General features: G+C 47.3%; 1 protein-coding gene across 1 annotated transcript; it reads left to right on the top strand.

Moving 5' to 3' along the window:
* Positions 1 to 252: 252 nt before the first annotated feature.
* Positions 253 to 5,633, top strand: LOC104569929 (G protein-coupled receptor 83). The gene is given in 5 exon segments (XM_010216929.2): positions 253 to 630; positions 2,527 to 2,652; positions 4,319 to 4,452; positions 4,977 to 5,506; positions 5,509 to 5,633. Coding segments are annotated over 5 exon segments (1,293 nt in total).
* The last annotated feature ends 12,324 nt before the right edge of the window (positions 5,634 to 17,957 follow it).

The following is a 17,957-nucleotide window of genomic DNA, read 5'->3' as shown; positions in this document are numbered from 1 at the left end:
GTATGGGACTGGGAAAGGAGCGCAGCAGCCAGAGAGCCTCTGGAGCAGAGCTCACGCATGATTGGCACGGGAGGAAGGACCCATTTTTCAAGTCTTTTCTGCAGTTTGCACCTACAGGATGTATTTCTAACACGTGCACGTTCTCCCCTGGCACCGGAGCTCCCGGGAAGGAGGGCGGGCAGAAGGGGACGCTGAGCCTGCCCGCTCCTCCAGGCACTGGGCACGTGCCAAGCTCGCGCGGCGCCTCCGGCCATGAGCAGCCCCGCCTGGCTGCCCCCCCAGTACCTGTTGGAGCCGCTCTGGCGGGCCCTGCGCCCCAACGGCAGCGCCTTCCTCTCTGCGCTCCACGGCCTCCCCAACCAGTCCTTCCTCCACAGCGGGCTGGACCTGGAGGACCTGGGCGACTTCGGTGGCAACGCCAGGTATGAGGGCGAGTCGCAGAGCCGCACGGTGAAGGCACTGCTCATCGTTGCCTACTCGGTGATCATTTGTGTCTCGCTCTTCGGCAACATCCTGGTGTGTCACGTGGTGCTCAAGAACAAGCGGATGCGCTCGGCCACCAGCCTCTTCATCGCGAATCTGGCGGTCGCGGACATCATGATCACCGTTCTCAACACCCCCTTCACGCTGGTAAGGGCTGGGGCGGCGGGGGCGCGTGGGTGGCCGTGTGGCGCTGGGGGTCGCGTGTCCCCATGGGGCTGATGCCAGGCGCCTCTCACCTCCTCTCCCTGCTCCCCATGTCCCACGCGGTCCTCGGGCCGGACCGCAGGCGCGAGGGGCAGCACGGGTTCCTGTCCCTCACCTCCTAAATCCTCATAGGGGCAGCACCCTCGCTCGCTTCCCTCCTCCGGACTGGCAAGATGCAGATGTCCTGGCTGGGGAAGGACGTGGGGACAAACTGTGCTAGGAAGTCCCGTTAGCGGCCAGCTCCCTCGGGAAGCGCTGCAGCCAAGGTCATTGCTCGTGGAGGTTGCAGAGAAGGCTGCCGAGTGCACGGAGCTGTGCACGTCCCCCGCCAACTGCTCCCCGAGCCGTCGGCCTCTGGTTGCTAAAAGCAGTAAGACATAAAAAGAAAGTTGAAGCAATGAGGCAGGAGGAATTTAACTAATTCACATGTCTTGCCCCACTGTCATGTTTTATAAGCAGTGTGTAAGTATAGCTGAATTTGACAGCCTTGAAAGCATCCCAAATGCTGCTGCTTCTGTCCCTGTCCAGGAGCTGCCCGAGGTCTCCGCCTCCCCTGGAGGGACTTGCATCCTTCAACCTGTTCAGGGACGGACACTGCCTTCTTGTGTGTTTGCACAAGACACGCGCTCGTTAGGCACGAGTGATTAAATAACTCTGCTTAGAGAAGAGTTTCACACCAGCTTCAGAGAAATAGCAAACTTCTGCAGCTTCATTGACCAAATCACTGCTAGTTTGTTGTCTTTACGGGGAAAATAATTTGGATTAAAATGGTAAATTACTTAAAACCACATTAGTATTGAGTAATTTTATGTGCGGAGACATGTTCTGAAGTAAATGTGTTTCAAATTAGCTTGATCTTCTTCCAAATTGGATTACACTAATTTGGAATAAATGTTGCACATAAATAACTGAAAGCATGCAAATATTTGCAATCACAAGTACTCAGGAATAATTTCCTTTGTAGAAAGAAAAGTCACAGTAAGCAGCACCTCTTTGAACGTTAGTAAGAAATGTGATCATGGCCTTTCCATTGCCATCTCTGGACACACTTTAAGCCCTTCCTGCCCAGGAGCAGTTGGATTTTTTGCCCAGGTGGAGTTATCCCTAATAAGTGCAGGATTCAGACCAATGAGCAAGACAGCCAAGCTTGTAAAGTGTTAGTTGCTTTTCAGTCAGAGGGTAAAATTGTGACACTTCACTGACAACAGCCTCTGGAATTGCCTTTGGTTCGTGTTGCACCGTGGGGCAGGAGGGGAGTCAGGCTCGTCAGTCCTGCTCGGAGGGCAGGCGAGTGCCCAGTGGGCACAGAGCCCAGCTCATTCCCAGTGCCAGGCGTCTGCAGGCCTCAGCAGGCAGGGGTGCCCACAGGGAGGCAATGCTCTCCCAGAGACAGCATCTCGCTACTTCCCAGCACTCGAGGGATTTTTCTTACATGAGTTTATCTCAGTCTTTGGACCTTTGCAACTTTCAGCATCCACAAACTTAAACATTTGAAAGATAGTAAAAACGGAAATATTTTCAACCTCACCGAGTAGTTGAGCTAAGATTCCTTTCCTTTTTTCCAAAAGGACCATATTACTTGTACATATGTGCGCACAAATGGACATGCACAGTGAACTACTCAAGCAGGGCAGCTAGATTTATTTGTTCAGTATAAAAAATCCCACTGTTTCAAAGCCTTTGGCATAGTCATTTTTTTCTGCAAGAATATTGGGTATAATACATCTGCAAAGCACCTGGAAACTACAACACAGCAGTTTTTCCTACCAAACTTGTGGGGAGCCTACTATTCTAATAATGCATACGTTTTTAATCCATTTTTGTGTTTTTTTTTTTCAGGTACGATTTGTGAGCAGCACCTGGCTTTTTGGAAAGCTGATGTGCCACGTAAGCCGGTTTGTTCAGTACTGCTCCGTTCATGTATCCGTCCTGACCCTGGCTGCCATCGCTCTGGATCGACACCAGGTACGCAGAACACCTCAGCCCTGGGCTGTTCCTTTCTAATGAGGGGCTGAATACTTGGCTCTTCCCAAGACCCCTGTGTTATCCAGGGAATCAAAGAATGGAGGGATGGATCCTAGCTTTGATGGTGGTGGAGCACAGCCTGGATAGTGTGGCATGAACACCTGCTGAGGTTCAAGCAGCAGCAAAACAGTCATGTTTATTTGTAATGAATCTTATGAAGGTTAGATTTGCCCCACTATTTTGGGATTATTTTGGCAATAATGCTTACTGTTGTAGTGCATTCATCTCAGGCTGAGTAATTCCCTCTTCTGAAAGGGGAGTGACCCAAAACCACAACACCGTTTTTCACAAAAAAAGGCTTTGCAGGTCAACCAGTGAGTGCAGGAAATCCTAAGGGTTTGCTTGCAGGGCAATATAGTTTGACATTTTTGCTGGCTGATCAATCCTGTGCACTGGCATGGCAGTGGTACAAGGTGCGCTCTCAGGCAGCCTGTATTTTTCTCACAGCACTGGAGTCACTGTTAAGTTATAACTGAAAAGCAATTTCACATGGTAAATGACATGGCTAGATGAAATTCAAAACAATAACTGATCCCACTCTGATTGCCTGTGATGTGCTCCATCTGGTGTCAGAAAATTACAGTGACTACCGGAATATGGATCATTATCCACTTCTTTCTTTTTTACTGTATAAAGTTTGGAAGTCTCTGCATTCTGTGTGCAGCATTGTAGCTCCTGCAAGCAGAGAGTTCTGATTCAATGGAAGGATCTTTAAGATGATGATCCATTTTAATCATATCCTGGATTGATTGCACAGCATTGCTAGGCATAAAGAAGTTTCAGTTTAATTAAGGCAAGAACAATAATTGCCTCAAAGATCATGGAGGATAAATTTCTTAGAAATTGAATTTATTAGTATAGCCCAAGGAGATATAAGTAAAAGTACAGAGATATAACTGAGCAAAGAGAAAGTAACACTTGTGTCTAAAAATATTTATCTCCCTGAGAACTATCAGAGCAGAGCAGATGCTCCAGGGGAGCTAAAAAAACTCAGTTAAATAGATATTTATAATGGACTAGGAAAGCCATGTACCCAACACAGTACCAAAGACTTCATTAACCAAAAGATCATCTGATGACATGATAAGCCTATTTTTAACTATTCATTCACTGCCTAATATAATCACCTATAGCTTGTGTAGCTCAAAGGGCATCCTGCCTTCATGATCTCTAAAGCCAAGCTGGTGGGTGGTACCAACATGTTTCTCTGTTTAGAAGGCACCATGCCAGCATTAACACTTAATGTTTACACAGTTCTTTGCACTTTCCAGTCCTTATACTCTCAAAAGTCCCATGAAATGGTCCTCTCCTCCTCCCCCTTCAACACCAAAGCTCAGGCACTGAAGGATGTTGCTTGATGCTCCTGTAGTAATCAAGACACATCTTCCACTACCTATACCACAAGCTAGAACACACTTAACATCCATGTGGAGTAGGCTTCACTGTCCTGGAGAGCATATGTGTTTTATGCTTCTCGCTCAGAGATCAGCAAGAAATGCTTGCCCTCTGACATGAATAAAGTAAAGTTGTATTTTTGTCTAGAAATTGCAGTTCATTTTCTTAGTTGTGGACATTTAAAATTCTCAGGAATGGCTCTTCTCTGCAGGTTATCATGCACCCTCTGAAGCCACGCATGTCCATGGTGAAAGGAGGGATTTGCATCATTATCATCTGGGTTATGGCCAGCTGCTTCTCTTTGCCCCATGCCATTTATCAGACTCTGGCGAGATTTTATATCGGGTAAGATATTTACACAGTGCTTTTTTTTATATGACATACTCAAATTAATCAAAGTTCCACAGATTCTAAAGCACACAATTTTCCATCTGTCTTCCTAAAAAAGACGATACGGTGAAATTGAGAAGTCTTTTGTATTTTTGACCAGATGCTGTGTTCGTTCTTCAAAAAAGGGTAATGAAATTCTGTGATATTGCTTCCAGACTTGCTTGTCAGTTGGTTTCAGCTCAGAGATTCAGAGCTGTAATTTGAGTCAGGCACAAAAACCCATCCTTCATTACAGGGGAATAGAGGTCAATATGGATAATCTTTTTTTTCTGGTGATTTGTTTAAAAAGGTCATCACTAAGGCCACAAGCCAAATTCAATGTAAGATCTTCTATTGAAGGAGGCACTCACCCATGTTACTGAAGGAGTTCTACTATCATACCTTTACAGAAACTTAGAATATCTGAGATGCTTTTCCTCCGGGTATTGTGTGCATCTGTTGGTGGTGTTTTAACGCTTCTTTCTTGCCTGCTTCTTCAGGAATAGAACAATCCGAATGGTCTGTCTCCCCAGCTTCCCTCCACCTGCTGAGCTTTTCTGGAAGTACTTGGACTTAACTACTTTTGTTCTCTTGTATGTCCTGCCCTTGCTTGTGATCACCATCACATACACCATGGTGGCCAAGAAGCTCTGGCTGAGAAACGCCATGGGCGACATCACCATGGAGCAATATTACGCCCATCAGAAAAAAAAGATGACGACCCTGAAGATGCTGATGGTGGTGGTGATAGTGTTTGCAGTGTGCTGGTTCCCTCTGAACTGCTACGTGGTGCTCATCTCCTGCAGGGCCATCCACAGCAGCAACGCGCTCTACTTCGCTTTTCACTGGTTTGCCATGAGCAGCACCTGCTACAACCCCTTCATTTACTGCTGGCTGAACGAGAGCTTCCGCGCTGGGCTGGCGGCGCTGGGCTGCGCGTGGCGGCGCAGGGCCGTGCGCCCGGGCCCGGCCCGGCCCGCCTGGCTGCAGCGCTGCCGCCCACGGGGACGCAGCGCCGCCGGGAAGCGCCGGCATCGGCCCCCAGGGGCTCTGCCGGGACAGACGTGTCCAGCGTGCAGCCGACCGTGTCAGGAAACCAGACCCTCCAGCAGCCCACGCTGTGCGATAGCTGCAAAGCTGCAGAAAAACGGGGCTGACGGAGACCACCTAGTCCAACCTCCTGCTCAAAGCAGGCTAAGTTTGAACTGGACTGGGTTCTCATGACCTTGTCCAGCCAAGTCCAGGAAATCTCCAAGGATGGACTGCCCAGGCTGTGGCAACGGGTGTAATCAGAGAAGTCAGCAAAAATAATCACATTCATTAATAGCACATGAAATCTTTCATAGCTTAAGCAAATAAACAGGACCTACACTGATTACACACACCCCAACTAATGCACACTATTCTTAATGAGATTTCTGTTGCTACATAGAGAAACACTGTGCTGGTTTCAACTTGGTATTTATTTTTAATTTATTCAAATTGAGTAACTTTTATAGCCATTCTCAGTTTTAAAAATGCAATATTTTAGCTGCTTAATATGCTATTATTTTTATTATGCATCTGATTCATTCAAACCAGTGAGTATTTCTGCCAGTACCACAGACAGCTGTGCTTCCCAGCGACGATGACAAAAATACCTCAAAACAAATGAGAACACAACTTAGAACAGCAAAAAACCTCACTCCATTTTGCAAGCATTCTTTAACTGGTTTGTTTTCTTCAGTGGGGATTGTTAGGAGTCACCATAAAACATGGTTTACATTGTAATCTATGATCAAGAAAGAAATTATTCAAGTGAGAGCACTCCCAGGCATGCGGCAGCTGAGGCAGCGGCCCGTTGCTAAAACACACACCACATACCATTCACACAAGGGCTAAACAAACGCCCACTCACCAAACCCCCCTACCACCCATAAATGGAACTGGGTTCAGAGGAAGTGTCCAATTGATGCACTTTTTACGATATTCATTTTTTATGTCTTTCAGTTAAACAGAGAGATACACAAGGGAGGTGATAATTCGGGAGTGGGAAGCTGGCAATGGAAGTGCCCGTGCGCGGCCGGGCTCACCGGAGCCCTGCGGTGCTGCACCCATTCAGCTCCCCGCACCCATCGACTCCGGTTTCAGGAGGGATTTGTGCTTGGCGGTCCCAGGAGCCGTGTTCCGTGGCTCCGGTTGGAGCTCCCTCCGCACCGGCCACGCTGCCCTGATTGCAGCAGCCATGGGCACCCCGCTCCGCAGCCCCGTGCAGCTTTCCGCTTCATCTCCAGGAGCTAACAACTGACACTGCCTGGGGGCAGGAAAAGGTGACATTGGATGGAGGAAGTTTATTTAAAAGCCTTTAGGTATTCCCCCACTTCATAATGTGGAATATCTCTCAATGCACTGCAGCAATTGCCTCAAATGCCGATATTCCCATTCCTGCTACTCTGAGAGTTGGTCAAGTGTTTTTTAACTGTGTTTTTTTCTGTTTTGAGCAGTGACTCCACATATGTGATGCAGTAGCTGAGGTTCTTCACGTGCTGGTGTGCAGAGCCCGGCAGCTGGTGCAGGCAGCTCCTGGTCCAATTGGTCATGGTGGGAGCAGCCCCGGCCATTTCAGAGCTCAGTTTGGGCCAGCAGTGACGAATATCAAGCAGGAGCCCATGACCAAACTCAAACTGGTGACTTTGCAAATGAACCAGCGTGGCATCATCCTTTGGCTCAGGCAGAATGGTCAGTCTTTTCATTTATCTCCAGTCAGTGCTGGCTCAGCTGTCTTAACTGAGAAGGATTTAGCCTCACTAGAGTGAAAGGAAAATGTGGTTTATCCATCCTATGCAAATTAATAATAATTACACTGCTACAGCTCAGTCTTTCTGCTGAAGACTGGCAGTGTAAGGAAAAGAATATTTTAATTTGCAAATCAGATTACTTTTATAGATACGTAAAGTGTGAACATGTAACCTAACAGTGTATTTGCATCAAATGAAGAAACCGAAGCTGAGAAAAAAGCAAGTAAACTGCAGTTCTTGCTTCTTACTGGGGTAATTTTGGCAAGCAGGAGAGGAGAGAAGTGCACCAGACAACAAACAGTGATTTATACATTGTTTTGAATACTGCAAATACACGGGCACATTAAGTTCAAGCCTTTTAAGTAAATGTTCCCTCTTTCAAATAGCAATACTTTGCTGTAACCCCCCAGAACCACTTTTCCACAGAAATTGCTGTACAGAAGGATTTGCCTAGGGAAAGCAACTGAGTTCATAAACCTCGTCACGGAGAACAAGCACGCGAGGCTCCTCTGCAGGTCCACCCCAAGCAGCCCATCCAGCGGCGAGCGCTGCCGCGGTTAACCTGCCTGTGCTCATGGCACAGGTAGGATAAGCACCCGAGTCTCTCATCTCATGTTATAAGCAAATAACAACATCAACCTGATATTAACACTAGCTTCCTTTTTAATAGCTGGAATACTTGGGCTCTGTGCTACTGCAACTGGCATTTCCATACCATAACTGTTCTGGAATGTTTCTGCAAACAGGATGTCTGCTGTTAAAAACAAATGCTGCTTTGTAGACCTCTCCTCTACCTGCCTCTGGTGGTTTTGAATTCATCCTCTTTCCTACGCAGAGTCAGGTGAGGTGGCTGGGGTGAGTGTGAGGTCCCAGGCTAACACTGAATCCTGCTAATTTGAAGAAAAACAACCCCAAAACATTTCTGTTGGCCCATGGTCGATGAATACTCACGCTTAGGAGAGGCCTCCAGGAAGAGGACCAAGGGACATCCCCATTCCCAAGGCACCTCGAACACATGCGGAAACCAGGCCCAGGTTCTTCCTACTGGCTAGGGCTCTGCCAGCCCCTGGGCTTTGCTGTGCGGGGAGACACAGAGTTTATTCTCGCCCCATCCTTCCCGCTGCTCGTCAGGCCGACTCTGGCCTCCCTCAGCCGCCGCGGAGGGCTGCACGTGGGACGCCGGCCCTCGAGCTGCCCGTGTGCCCGCGTTCCCCTGCACAGGGCTGGGCGCCGCGGCCTTCCCCAGCCCGACAGGGTCCTGCGGTGGATGCGCTGCTCCCACCTCAACTGCGCTGTTGGTTTCTATCCGCACCTCCGAGGCCAGCTCTGCCTCCCGTCAGCGAGGACTGGGAGCTGGGCAAGGTGCCGAAGTTGTGTTGCCTTAAAGCAAATTGTTTCCACCAGGTAGTTGTCAAAAGCTTATGTTTTTTAAAAAAATCTGGCTCATTTTGCCACCGTTACATGCTAACATCCTCTGGATGGTCTTGCTTTAAAATGAGCTCTGTTAAAACTTCTGTATGGTTGTTCCACCACAAAACTCATTTTGCATGAGTTATCTGGAGCTGATAAAACATAAATAGCATATCCAGTTTAAGGCCCTCCCTCTTCCATGGGTTTTGTTAAAAAACCTATAATCTGAAATAAATTTTAAACTTTTGAAAGGGAGCTATCCTTTCTTCATTATGGCAAGAGGATTAAGCAGAGAACGAATGCTCCTGACATCCTCAGAGCTCCGGCCTGGACTTAGGTCTGCAGGTGTTTGGTCATCTTTCAATGGGAAAAATGCTCTGTATAAAGCAGAGTTAGGAGCACCCAAAGCAGTGCCTGTGCAACAGCTACAAATGCCCCTCCACATAAAGTCGTTGATCTTGGAAGCACTTCTCACAGCTAGGTTGCCTCAATCCATGCAGGGGCACATGCACTTCTAACCTGGATTTGAATCTTGCTCTCTAACAAAATCTCAATAAGTGGAAGTGCATCCTGATTCTCACTCAAGTCCCTCTCCAGTGGTTCTACAGGGATCCTCAGACACCTCCTTTTGCTCTTTGGGGACCTGTCTCTCTGCATCACCTACCACCAAGCCAAAGGGCAGAGGTAGGTACCTTTGAGATTGCAGAACTTGTTGGAAACTGATCGATGAAGCCAAGTTTATCTGAGAGGATCCATTTGGCAGCTGTGCGTGTGCCGTGATCAAGCCAGGCTTAGTGCCTTTGGGCAGCTTGGTTACTAAAGTTACATCAATTCTCAGCTCCCCACTTCCTGAAAAAAGCAATATTCTGACTTTATGGAGTCCCATATTTACATTAAAATAGTCCTTGGTTCTTGAAAATATTGAAATTAAGCAATAATGCCAAAAGCAAGGCAGATCTCCTTGTCTGCTTTTAAGAGCCATTTCTCCTATCTCTCTTTGAAGAACCTTTACAAGCAGAATAATGAACTTGCAGCTGCAAATCGTTTAACCAGTGTAATCGACTGTGCTCTGCACAGCTCCAGGAACGTCAGACGACTTTCTGTCCTTCCTGGGAGGGATTTCGTGTGTGAAAATACAAGTCAATGAATACAGTGACTTGAATGCGGACACCAGACAATGGGGCTAAGCTCCAAACAGCAGTGCAGCCAAGGCATTTTCGGGCTATTTGTACTGGAGGAGGGTTCAGACAGAATAAGGATCAGCTCTTCTCTGGAGACTGTGTGAAAACCCCTTTCAGAAAGACTGGCTGCTGCACAGGCAAAGGAGGGTCCCCAGGGACACAAGCAGTGCGTGTGAGCGCAAGGCTCCGCCGCCCGGGCCGAGGGCAGCGCGCGAGGCAGCTCCGGCCCCTCTGCGCGGCCGCGTCCCGCTCGTGCTCCTGCTGCGGGGGAGCGGGCACGTGACAGGGCGAAATGTGCTGTAAAGCAGCGCAAGGCCTCTGGAGAAGAGGCTCTGCAAAGGTTGTGTTTTATCTCTTGGAAGCAGGAGATAAGATGTTGGGAAAGCTGCTGAAGGACACAGGGCTTGTGCAGCACAGCACAAATCCCGCCATGCTGAGTGACCGGCTAGAGGGTGTTTGGCACCGAAAGGCCTCTGCTAGTACAGAGCTGCCTTGTGGGTACTTTTTTAATGTGCAATTAGTCCGTGCTTTTCCATCTATTACATTATGGTACAGAAATAAAAACAATCATTCAATCATTTCTTTTCTGTATAATATTTGGAAAAAAGTCAAAGGTCTAAAAATAACATTGCTTCACATGGATGTTTTTTCCTTTGTTAGCATTTGCAAAAGTTCCCACTTTCCCTTCCTTTGAATGGTTATTCAAGGGCTTTGCATTCAATGGAAGAGCCCTTGTGGGTTTCAGGCAGGTCTGCATCAAGCACCAGTGCCAAAGGCAATGTATCTTCTGAGTAATTTGTCCTCAGTATCAGAGGGAAAGGCTGGATAGCTGTCCCCACATTCTCCTGATGCAGGATATGACTAAGGCCAAGGGGCCAATTCCTTGTATATTTGGGGAATTACTCATATCCTGAGCTATTCGAACACGACCAGTTAATTGGGTTCACTTTACAGTGCAGTAAAGCACAAACTGTTGTGGCTCTCATAAACAGGAACGGATGCCCTTATTTTAAGAGAGATGTAGGAATAGATAAACAAGAGGAATGGGGAAAAATAAATCCATCCCTATAGAATGATTTGCATTTTCATCCTGATGGAAGAAACCCAAAGATCCATTTGTATAGCTCTCTACATCCTCTTCACTCAGGAAAGAGAAAATTGCTTTAAAGCAGATTGCTATAAACTAGTTGTTAATTGATAATCTATTTTCAGACTTAGATTTGGGTTATTGCTATTACTAAATAATCCACTGATAACTGTGCAGGAGATAGATAAGTTTGCTAGTGCATAATTATTAAGCTAGTAAGAGTAAGAATGACTTCTAGCTGATTTCTGCCGTGGGCTTTGTCCAGTTTTTGACTTTTTCTTTTTTTGTCACTGACACAGACTCAAGAATTGCTCCTTGGTGATGTTTTTGGTTTTTAAACAAGAAGGACATAGCTGTCATTACAGGACTCTCTTCAGTTAGGCTAGCGTCCAGGTAAGGTTCTGGCCTCTCTGGATGCCTCATGCGCTGTTTTTATAACAATAGCATTACCAGGACTGATCAATTATTTTATTTGAATAGCAGCACCATGACGTTCCAGCTGACAACTTCTTTTGCTGAAGAAGTGCAGTGGTTTATTTCCCTTGCTTTCCAGTTTTCTTGGTTTTATTCCAGACTATTTTGGTGAGTATAGAAGGGACTGAGTTAAAGAAGCCAAGACCCAGCAAGGAGAGAGGTGACATGAGTTCTGGGATTGTGAGATGCCATCAGCATCTTGATATTTTATGACAAAATGAAACCCTGTCATTTTAGTTAGCTGGAGATTTAACGATGTTTAAGATCTGGGAAGAGATCAGTGGAAAAAAGAAATGTTTTTCAATATGAGAAAGCAGAGGTTTTGCTCTGTCGGAGCGGCTGCAGGTCAAGCGATGCTGCACGGTGCTGTGAGCCCTTGAGCCCTCAAGTTCCTGCCTGGCCAGCACGCGCTGGGCAAAGCGAGCAGGCAGAGCCGGTCTCCTCTGTGTAGGAGCTTCCCTGAGAGCTGGAGGTGAGATGTTAGCAATTAATGATTTGTTCGGAATCACAGCCATCACGAAGCTCAACACCCAACGTTATTAAATCAAATGACAACAAGTTTCAGTGTTCCCAGTAATCCTCCTGGACATTTACTGGATGATCGTTAGCACAAAGGAAATCACATAATATCAGGAGGTCAACTTTTTTTTTAAGTGTTTAAATAGATATATAGTAATAGAAAGGTTTTTTTTTTTTCCTTCCATTGTAAAAAGCCCTTCAAGAAGCAATTTTCTCACCCTTTCAGTGAAAGTAGAGTGAGAAGTGAGTGTTCTCCCTTTGTACAAAGAACTGGTAGTTGCTTTTGTTCTTCCTCTCTTTTTTTTTTAGATAGTGCTCATAGGAAATGACTTATTTAGAATTAGCCTGGAATGGGAAGTCCACGTCTTTATTACCTTTAGGAGGATGTTACTAAAAAGGGATGATCTCAGCTCAGCTCCTCTGTATACCATATTACTGACCCTTAACCCCAGGTGTCTAGGAACAGATTCCTCCACAAGTATGTTTTAATGCAAAATCCAAAAATATAAGGACCAAAGTATGATTTAAAACAACAGCCGGAGACAAAATTCTTGCTGCACCATAGTGCACAAGAGATAAATGCTGTTTGTTTTTACTAGATCTTATTAATAAAGCCATTACCATCTCCCTCACCACCCAAAACACATTGATGAAGTGTCCGTGACCTTTCTCACAGCCTGGCAGGGATCCTGCACCCAGATCCAAGTTTTCTGAGGAGGCCGGGCTCAGAGCAGAGGCCTTATTTCACTCAGCGCCCTGCGAAGTGGCTGTGTTCTCATATCAACATCTCAAACACCTCCCAAAGCAGCCGCTGAGAGAGTGCGACTCGTCCAAATGCCAAGGCTCCGCATCCCTCTTTTCTTTCAGGCAGTTCTGATGGGCAGGTGCTGTTTGCTGACGGGTTCTTACCAGCACCATTCACCAGGAGAGCACCTCAGACTGAGACATCCGTCCTCACCGACAATCCAACCAGCCAGGAGGTTACTTTGCCCTACCTTGTTCTTGTATTTATGTTTGTTTGCGTGATTTGGGAAGTACCTGTTTCGTTTTTTGTTTCTTTTTTTTTCTACTTGCTGAATCTTTAAAGTAGACTTTGGGCACCACTTTCCCTATCTTCAGCTTTAGAAACCTCCCTTAAAAATCTGAAGGTGATGATCGCACTCAAACACAGAAAAAGACTCCCAAGCCTGAAGGGATTCAACTCCTTTTTAGCAGGGAAAGAAAAAGCAAGTGACTAATGAAATCAGGACCAGCGAGGACGTCTTCATCCAGCTTCCCTCGCAAGTCTGGAAATGGGGCTCCGTAGTTCAGTCTCTGCGCGCGCTCTCGGTCTTGCTGCAGCACAAGGGGGCGCTCCGAGGCAAGCTCAGGCCGCGCGGGGTTTCCTCTCCGCGGCAGGGCCTGCGGTGCTGCCTCGCCGCGGGCCGGGCCGGGCCGGGCCGGGCCGCGCCGCGCCGCGCCGCTGCGGGGCCTTTGGCGTGGGACGGAGCGGGGAGGCTGCCCCGCAGCTGCCCCCCTCAAGGACCCTGGCCACAGCAGAGAGAAGCACATTACTCGCCCTGGTCTTATCCCGCGCCACGGGGGTCTCCTCCCAAGCAACGTGTTTGACAGAGTCTTTTCTGATACTTAAAATGGCAACCCAGAAGGCCCAGTAGGGTAATTACGCATTCTGCTGGATAACGAGAAGCCCTGGAACCTCCTTGCTTCATGTGAGGACCATACAGATGCACTTCGCTTTCAGAACATCTGTCCTTGTAGCACTCCCTCCTGTGACTCATCCAGTGCTTTTGAAAGCATCACTGACGGCTGGATTGAAAGGGCACTTTATGAAGCATTGCTGGCTGGAGTTAGGCTTGGGTAAGATTGAAATAACATTGCAAAGTTCAGAGGAAAAAATAAAATAAATGTCAAGAATTACATCTTCCACCTGGCCTTAGATTATGAGGCAAATAAGTTGCTATAAAGCAGTTGACTCTCTGCTACCTCCGCCTTGGAGAACGGGTTCCGTTGCTGCATTCCTCAGAGGTGCCTGATGTGAGGGCAGAAACAGCCAGTAAAGGAGCTACTGCTCTGAAAATGAGCAGTCCTCTAAATCTCGATCGCAGTAGGTAACTTCATTCACTTTCAGGCTGCTTTGGCAGAATGGAAAGTAAGATGGAGATTGACATATGCTCAGACACCTGTACTTAAGTGCTGGTCTTCAGTAGTGGGATGAGTGATGAGAGAGATTTCTCACAGAATTAAAAAAAAATCATATCAAAAGTGTTTTAAAGTTTTAAGAACCGCTCAAATGTGAATTTGGGCACTGGAGCATTTAGTCATCTACAACACAAAGAAATAAAATGAAATAGCATTAGGAGATGGTTTATGGGTGTGCGTGAATGGCCCCCAAAGTTCACCTGCAATTCAAGAACCGCAAAGGTCCTGATACACCAGGCAAACATCCTTTTCTGATGCTGTGCCCCAGTTTAAATTGCTCATGACTAATGTGAGTGCTGCAAGTCTGGAGCTTTGCCTGCTGCCTTGGCAGAAACCTCTTGGGACTTGGACGTAACATATATCTGAGGAGCTCTGTACCCAAGTTAAAAGAACACATTAAAATAAATAAGATAAGGTAGCCAGAGCTCGAGTATCTAACTCAGTCCGGCTGGGTGATTACAATGAGTCCTGAGTTCTCAGAAGTGATAGTGGAGATCAGCAAAGGAAGCAGAGCAATTACGTTCAAAACACACTTCAGCAGCAGATCTTAACAAGCTCGTCTGGCAGAGCAGACCTTGGCAGAGGCTTTTATACTCGTGACCATAGAAAACAGTCTATAGAAACGCTTAGCTTCCTGGACCTATGCTGAATTCCAAGTTAGCGAAAGAGCTCCTCTTTATCATGCTGTTTTTTTAACAAGGAAGCAGTGGGCAGAGGAAATGTGGCTCGCTCCAAACACTGGGATAAAAAAGGCACTGTGCAAAAGAACAAATAAACCACTCGCAAGTAACCTCCGCCAAGTGCCAGTATCACATTCCTGTTGAGACTCAGAAGATCTCATGATTCACTCCAAAAGCGTTCTTCGTTATTCATCTGACTAAAAATAGATCTTGAAGGCTAAATTGCAATGGTCAGCCAAAGCACAGAGTAGCCAAATATCATTGACACATTGAACTTAAAATTTTGGACTCTTACAAAAAAATAGTCAAGATAGGCAACACATTTGCAAAGGAGTGGAACCAAACTTTGACAGCATTATTTTTATTTTTCTGGCAAAACTATGCCTCCCCTTTCCAGGTTATGACTTTATTTTTTAGTAATATTGCATCAAAATATACACAAAAGTATAAAACTGGAAAAGATGTGAACTAAACAATTGCCCTAGAGAAATTAAAACAAACAGAGAAATCCCAGAGACATTTCCCCCTCTCATGAACATGTCCTCTGGAGTCTGACTGCTGCCCTGAAAGCATTTCAACATCGTGCTGTCTCTTTGTCTCTGCTTCTTCTCACGCGTGGACACCCTGTCTCTTGTCCAGTCTGCTCCTGGCCCTCGGTGTTCGTCTGCATTTCACAAAGGTCAGGATCTTCTGTCCAGAAGAAGCGGTGCCGGCAGTGAGCTGGTGCCAGAAGGAGCACTACGTGCATAGCCTTCTGTGGCAAGTAGAAGGAGAGAAGGTGCTGCCTTGGTCCAGTAAGAATTAAGGAACAAAAAGAAAATGAACAGCTTTAAAAAAATGGCTATGGAAGCATTGAGAAGTGGGGTGATGCCCCTCATCATTGTAGGGGTGGGCGATGCTGAGATCTAGAGGATCATCTGGCTCTGGGGGGCCAGGTGAAGAGCAAGGGGCGGCCGCAGGGCTCGCAGGAGGACAGGGCTGCTGTGCTGCTCCAGTCTGTCCCCGCATCCCGCGGGTCCCCATGCTCCTCCGGGAGGGCTGCTCAGGCTCTTAAGCTGATGAAGACGTGGAAGCTTGAGCAGAGACCTGACGGCTGTCACTGCAGGGCGGCTGGCACTTAAGTCAGCCCTTCCGTGGGGCAGCATGTACAAAAAGGAGCTACCCGCACCTTGGGGCCTCAGCGAAACAGCCCACTAAGGCTGCCTTGCTTCAGCAAAGTGAAGGGCTCATGTAACATAACTTGTCAGCCAGAAGAGTGGCTCAGGGTCTCCTCTGGAACTCGCCATGGGATACCCAGCATCTCTCATGGTTTCACTCTGGTGGTGTGATGCTCTTCCCCGGTGCACGTGTCCCGCTGCCCTGCTCGCCCCTCACGTGGGTGTTGTTGGCCTGGTTTGTTTTTCTTCTGCCCGAGAAGAGAGAGATGTGGGTCCACGGTGCCAAATGTGGCCTTGCAGGAGACACAGCCTCACCCACTGGGCTGGAATGATCCTCCCAGAGCGCAGGGTGGAAACCCTCCCAAGCCAGGGGAAGAATGGAAGGATGAGCATTGTAGACATCTGATCCCCCAGCTGGAGGAAGGACAAGTCCCAAACCCCTTTGGGGTTCGTGGAAGGAGCACCTCACATACACTGCTAGGGTCCAGCAAACCCCAGGGCAAAGTTTTATTCTAAGCAAAATAAGATGAAGGAACTTCTAGAAGTGGAAAGTCCAGAAGAGATGGAAGAGAAGTGAAAGGGTGTCACGATTCCCTTCTCTGTCTTTTGGATGGAGGCGTCAGAGGTCCCTTTCTTCAGGCTTGGTTGCAGCAGAAACCCTCTACCAGGCCGAGCAGATGTCCCCTGCTCTGCATCCTTGAGAGATGGCCCTTTCCTGTGACAGCCTTCGGACAAACTTGCCTCTTGGTACTCCAACACAAGGGGCGAAAAGTTTTACTATTTCATTTTGTATGAAAAACTTAAAAGTGTGTTGTGGAAGCAAAGCACACAATTCTCATTATATGCTGATTCTTTTTTATCCTTTTTTGTTTTGTTTCTGATAGAGCAAAATAACAATGAAAACGCTATTAACAAATGTTTGGAGATTGTCATCATCTTTGGTTGGAAGGACATTCTTGACAGCTGCTTTAAAGCCTGCTGCCAATTCTGTCTTGAGGAGTTGCATGATTTACGATGTTTGTACTTACTCAAGAAAAGGAAGAAAGGTCATCAAAAACCTAAAAGTTGATCAGTTCAGACAAACATTAGACAGGCAGTTGCCCTCCAACACTTCCTGGGCTATGCTCCTGTTTAGAGAGGTGCCTTGGGGCTCCCTTTCTCCTCAGCTCCAGTGCACACAAGAGAAAACACAAGAGACTTCTCTTAAGAAGGCTTTGAGCCATCCTCAGAGATGAACTGATCAGAAAGCCTTGTACGTATAGAAACCCTTCTTGGGGTTTAACAGGCACTTTGTTGGCGAAAGCACGGTATCACTGTGATGTGATGGTTGAAAGAGTTCTGCAACGGAAATCCGGGCAAAGGGCCCTGATCCTTGCAAACGGCCAGTGAGACAGTGATGTGATGCTCACATCTTTCTGTGAAAGTTTGAGATAAGATGGTTCAGCTAAGAAAGATCGTACGGGTGATTAGGGTCTAGTGCCTGCTGATAACCTCTCAGGAAGCTCGGCAGAGACGGATGAGCAGTGGTTGTTCAGCACAGCAGACACCGCTGTTGCCTTGCTAGCACTTGATACTAGGTGAAACCACGGTCCTCTTCCTGCTGAACCAGCACCAGCTCACTCAGAGCCGGAGCCAGTTCATGGCCATAACCCCGGGGCCCTTTGACTTCCTTAGGTCTTTGGGCTCTGTGTTGAGTCAGTGCATGTTCTCTTTACCTCAGCAGCAGTATGTCTCAAATGGAGAAATGAGGCAGTTCAGGCCTTCCTCAAATTGACTTATTTCTGCCTCATAGTGTCAGATGTAGCAGGGATCACCCTTGGGCAAGTCCCGGCTGCCTGAAAGTGTCTAAAGACCTGAGCGGTCCCGCTCGTGTGCTGCTCGTAGTCCTTCTGAGGTGCCTTTGTCACAGGAGGAGGGTTTGCTCTGGGAGGGGTAGGGAGCAGGAACGCATGGGGTGGCTGGAGTGGGCTGTCAACAAGCAAGGAGGATGGAATTCA

Source organism: Tinamus guttatus, unplaced genomic scaffold, assembly GCF_059628265.1.
Source record: "Tinamus guttatus ecotype Peru unplaced genomic scaffold, ASM5962826v1 Tinamus_guttatus_pri_ptg000287l, whole genome shotgun sequence".
Lineage (NCBI taxonomy): Eukaryota > Metazoa > Chordata > Aves > Tinamiformes > Tinamidae > Tinamus > Tinamus guttatus.
Note: the sequence above shows the minus strand (reverse complement) of the source record. Positions and strands in the feature narration are given on the sequence as shown.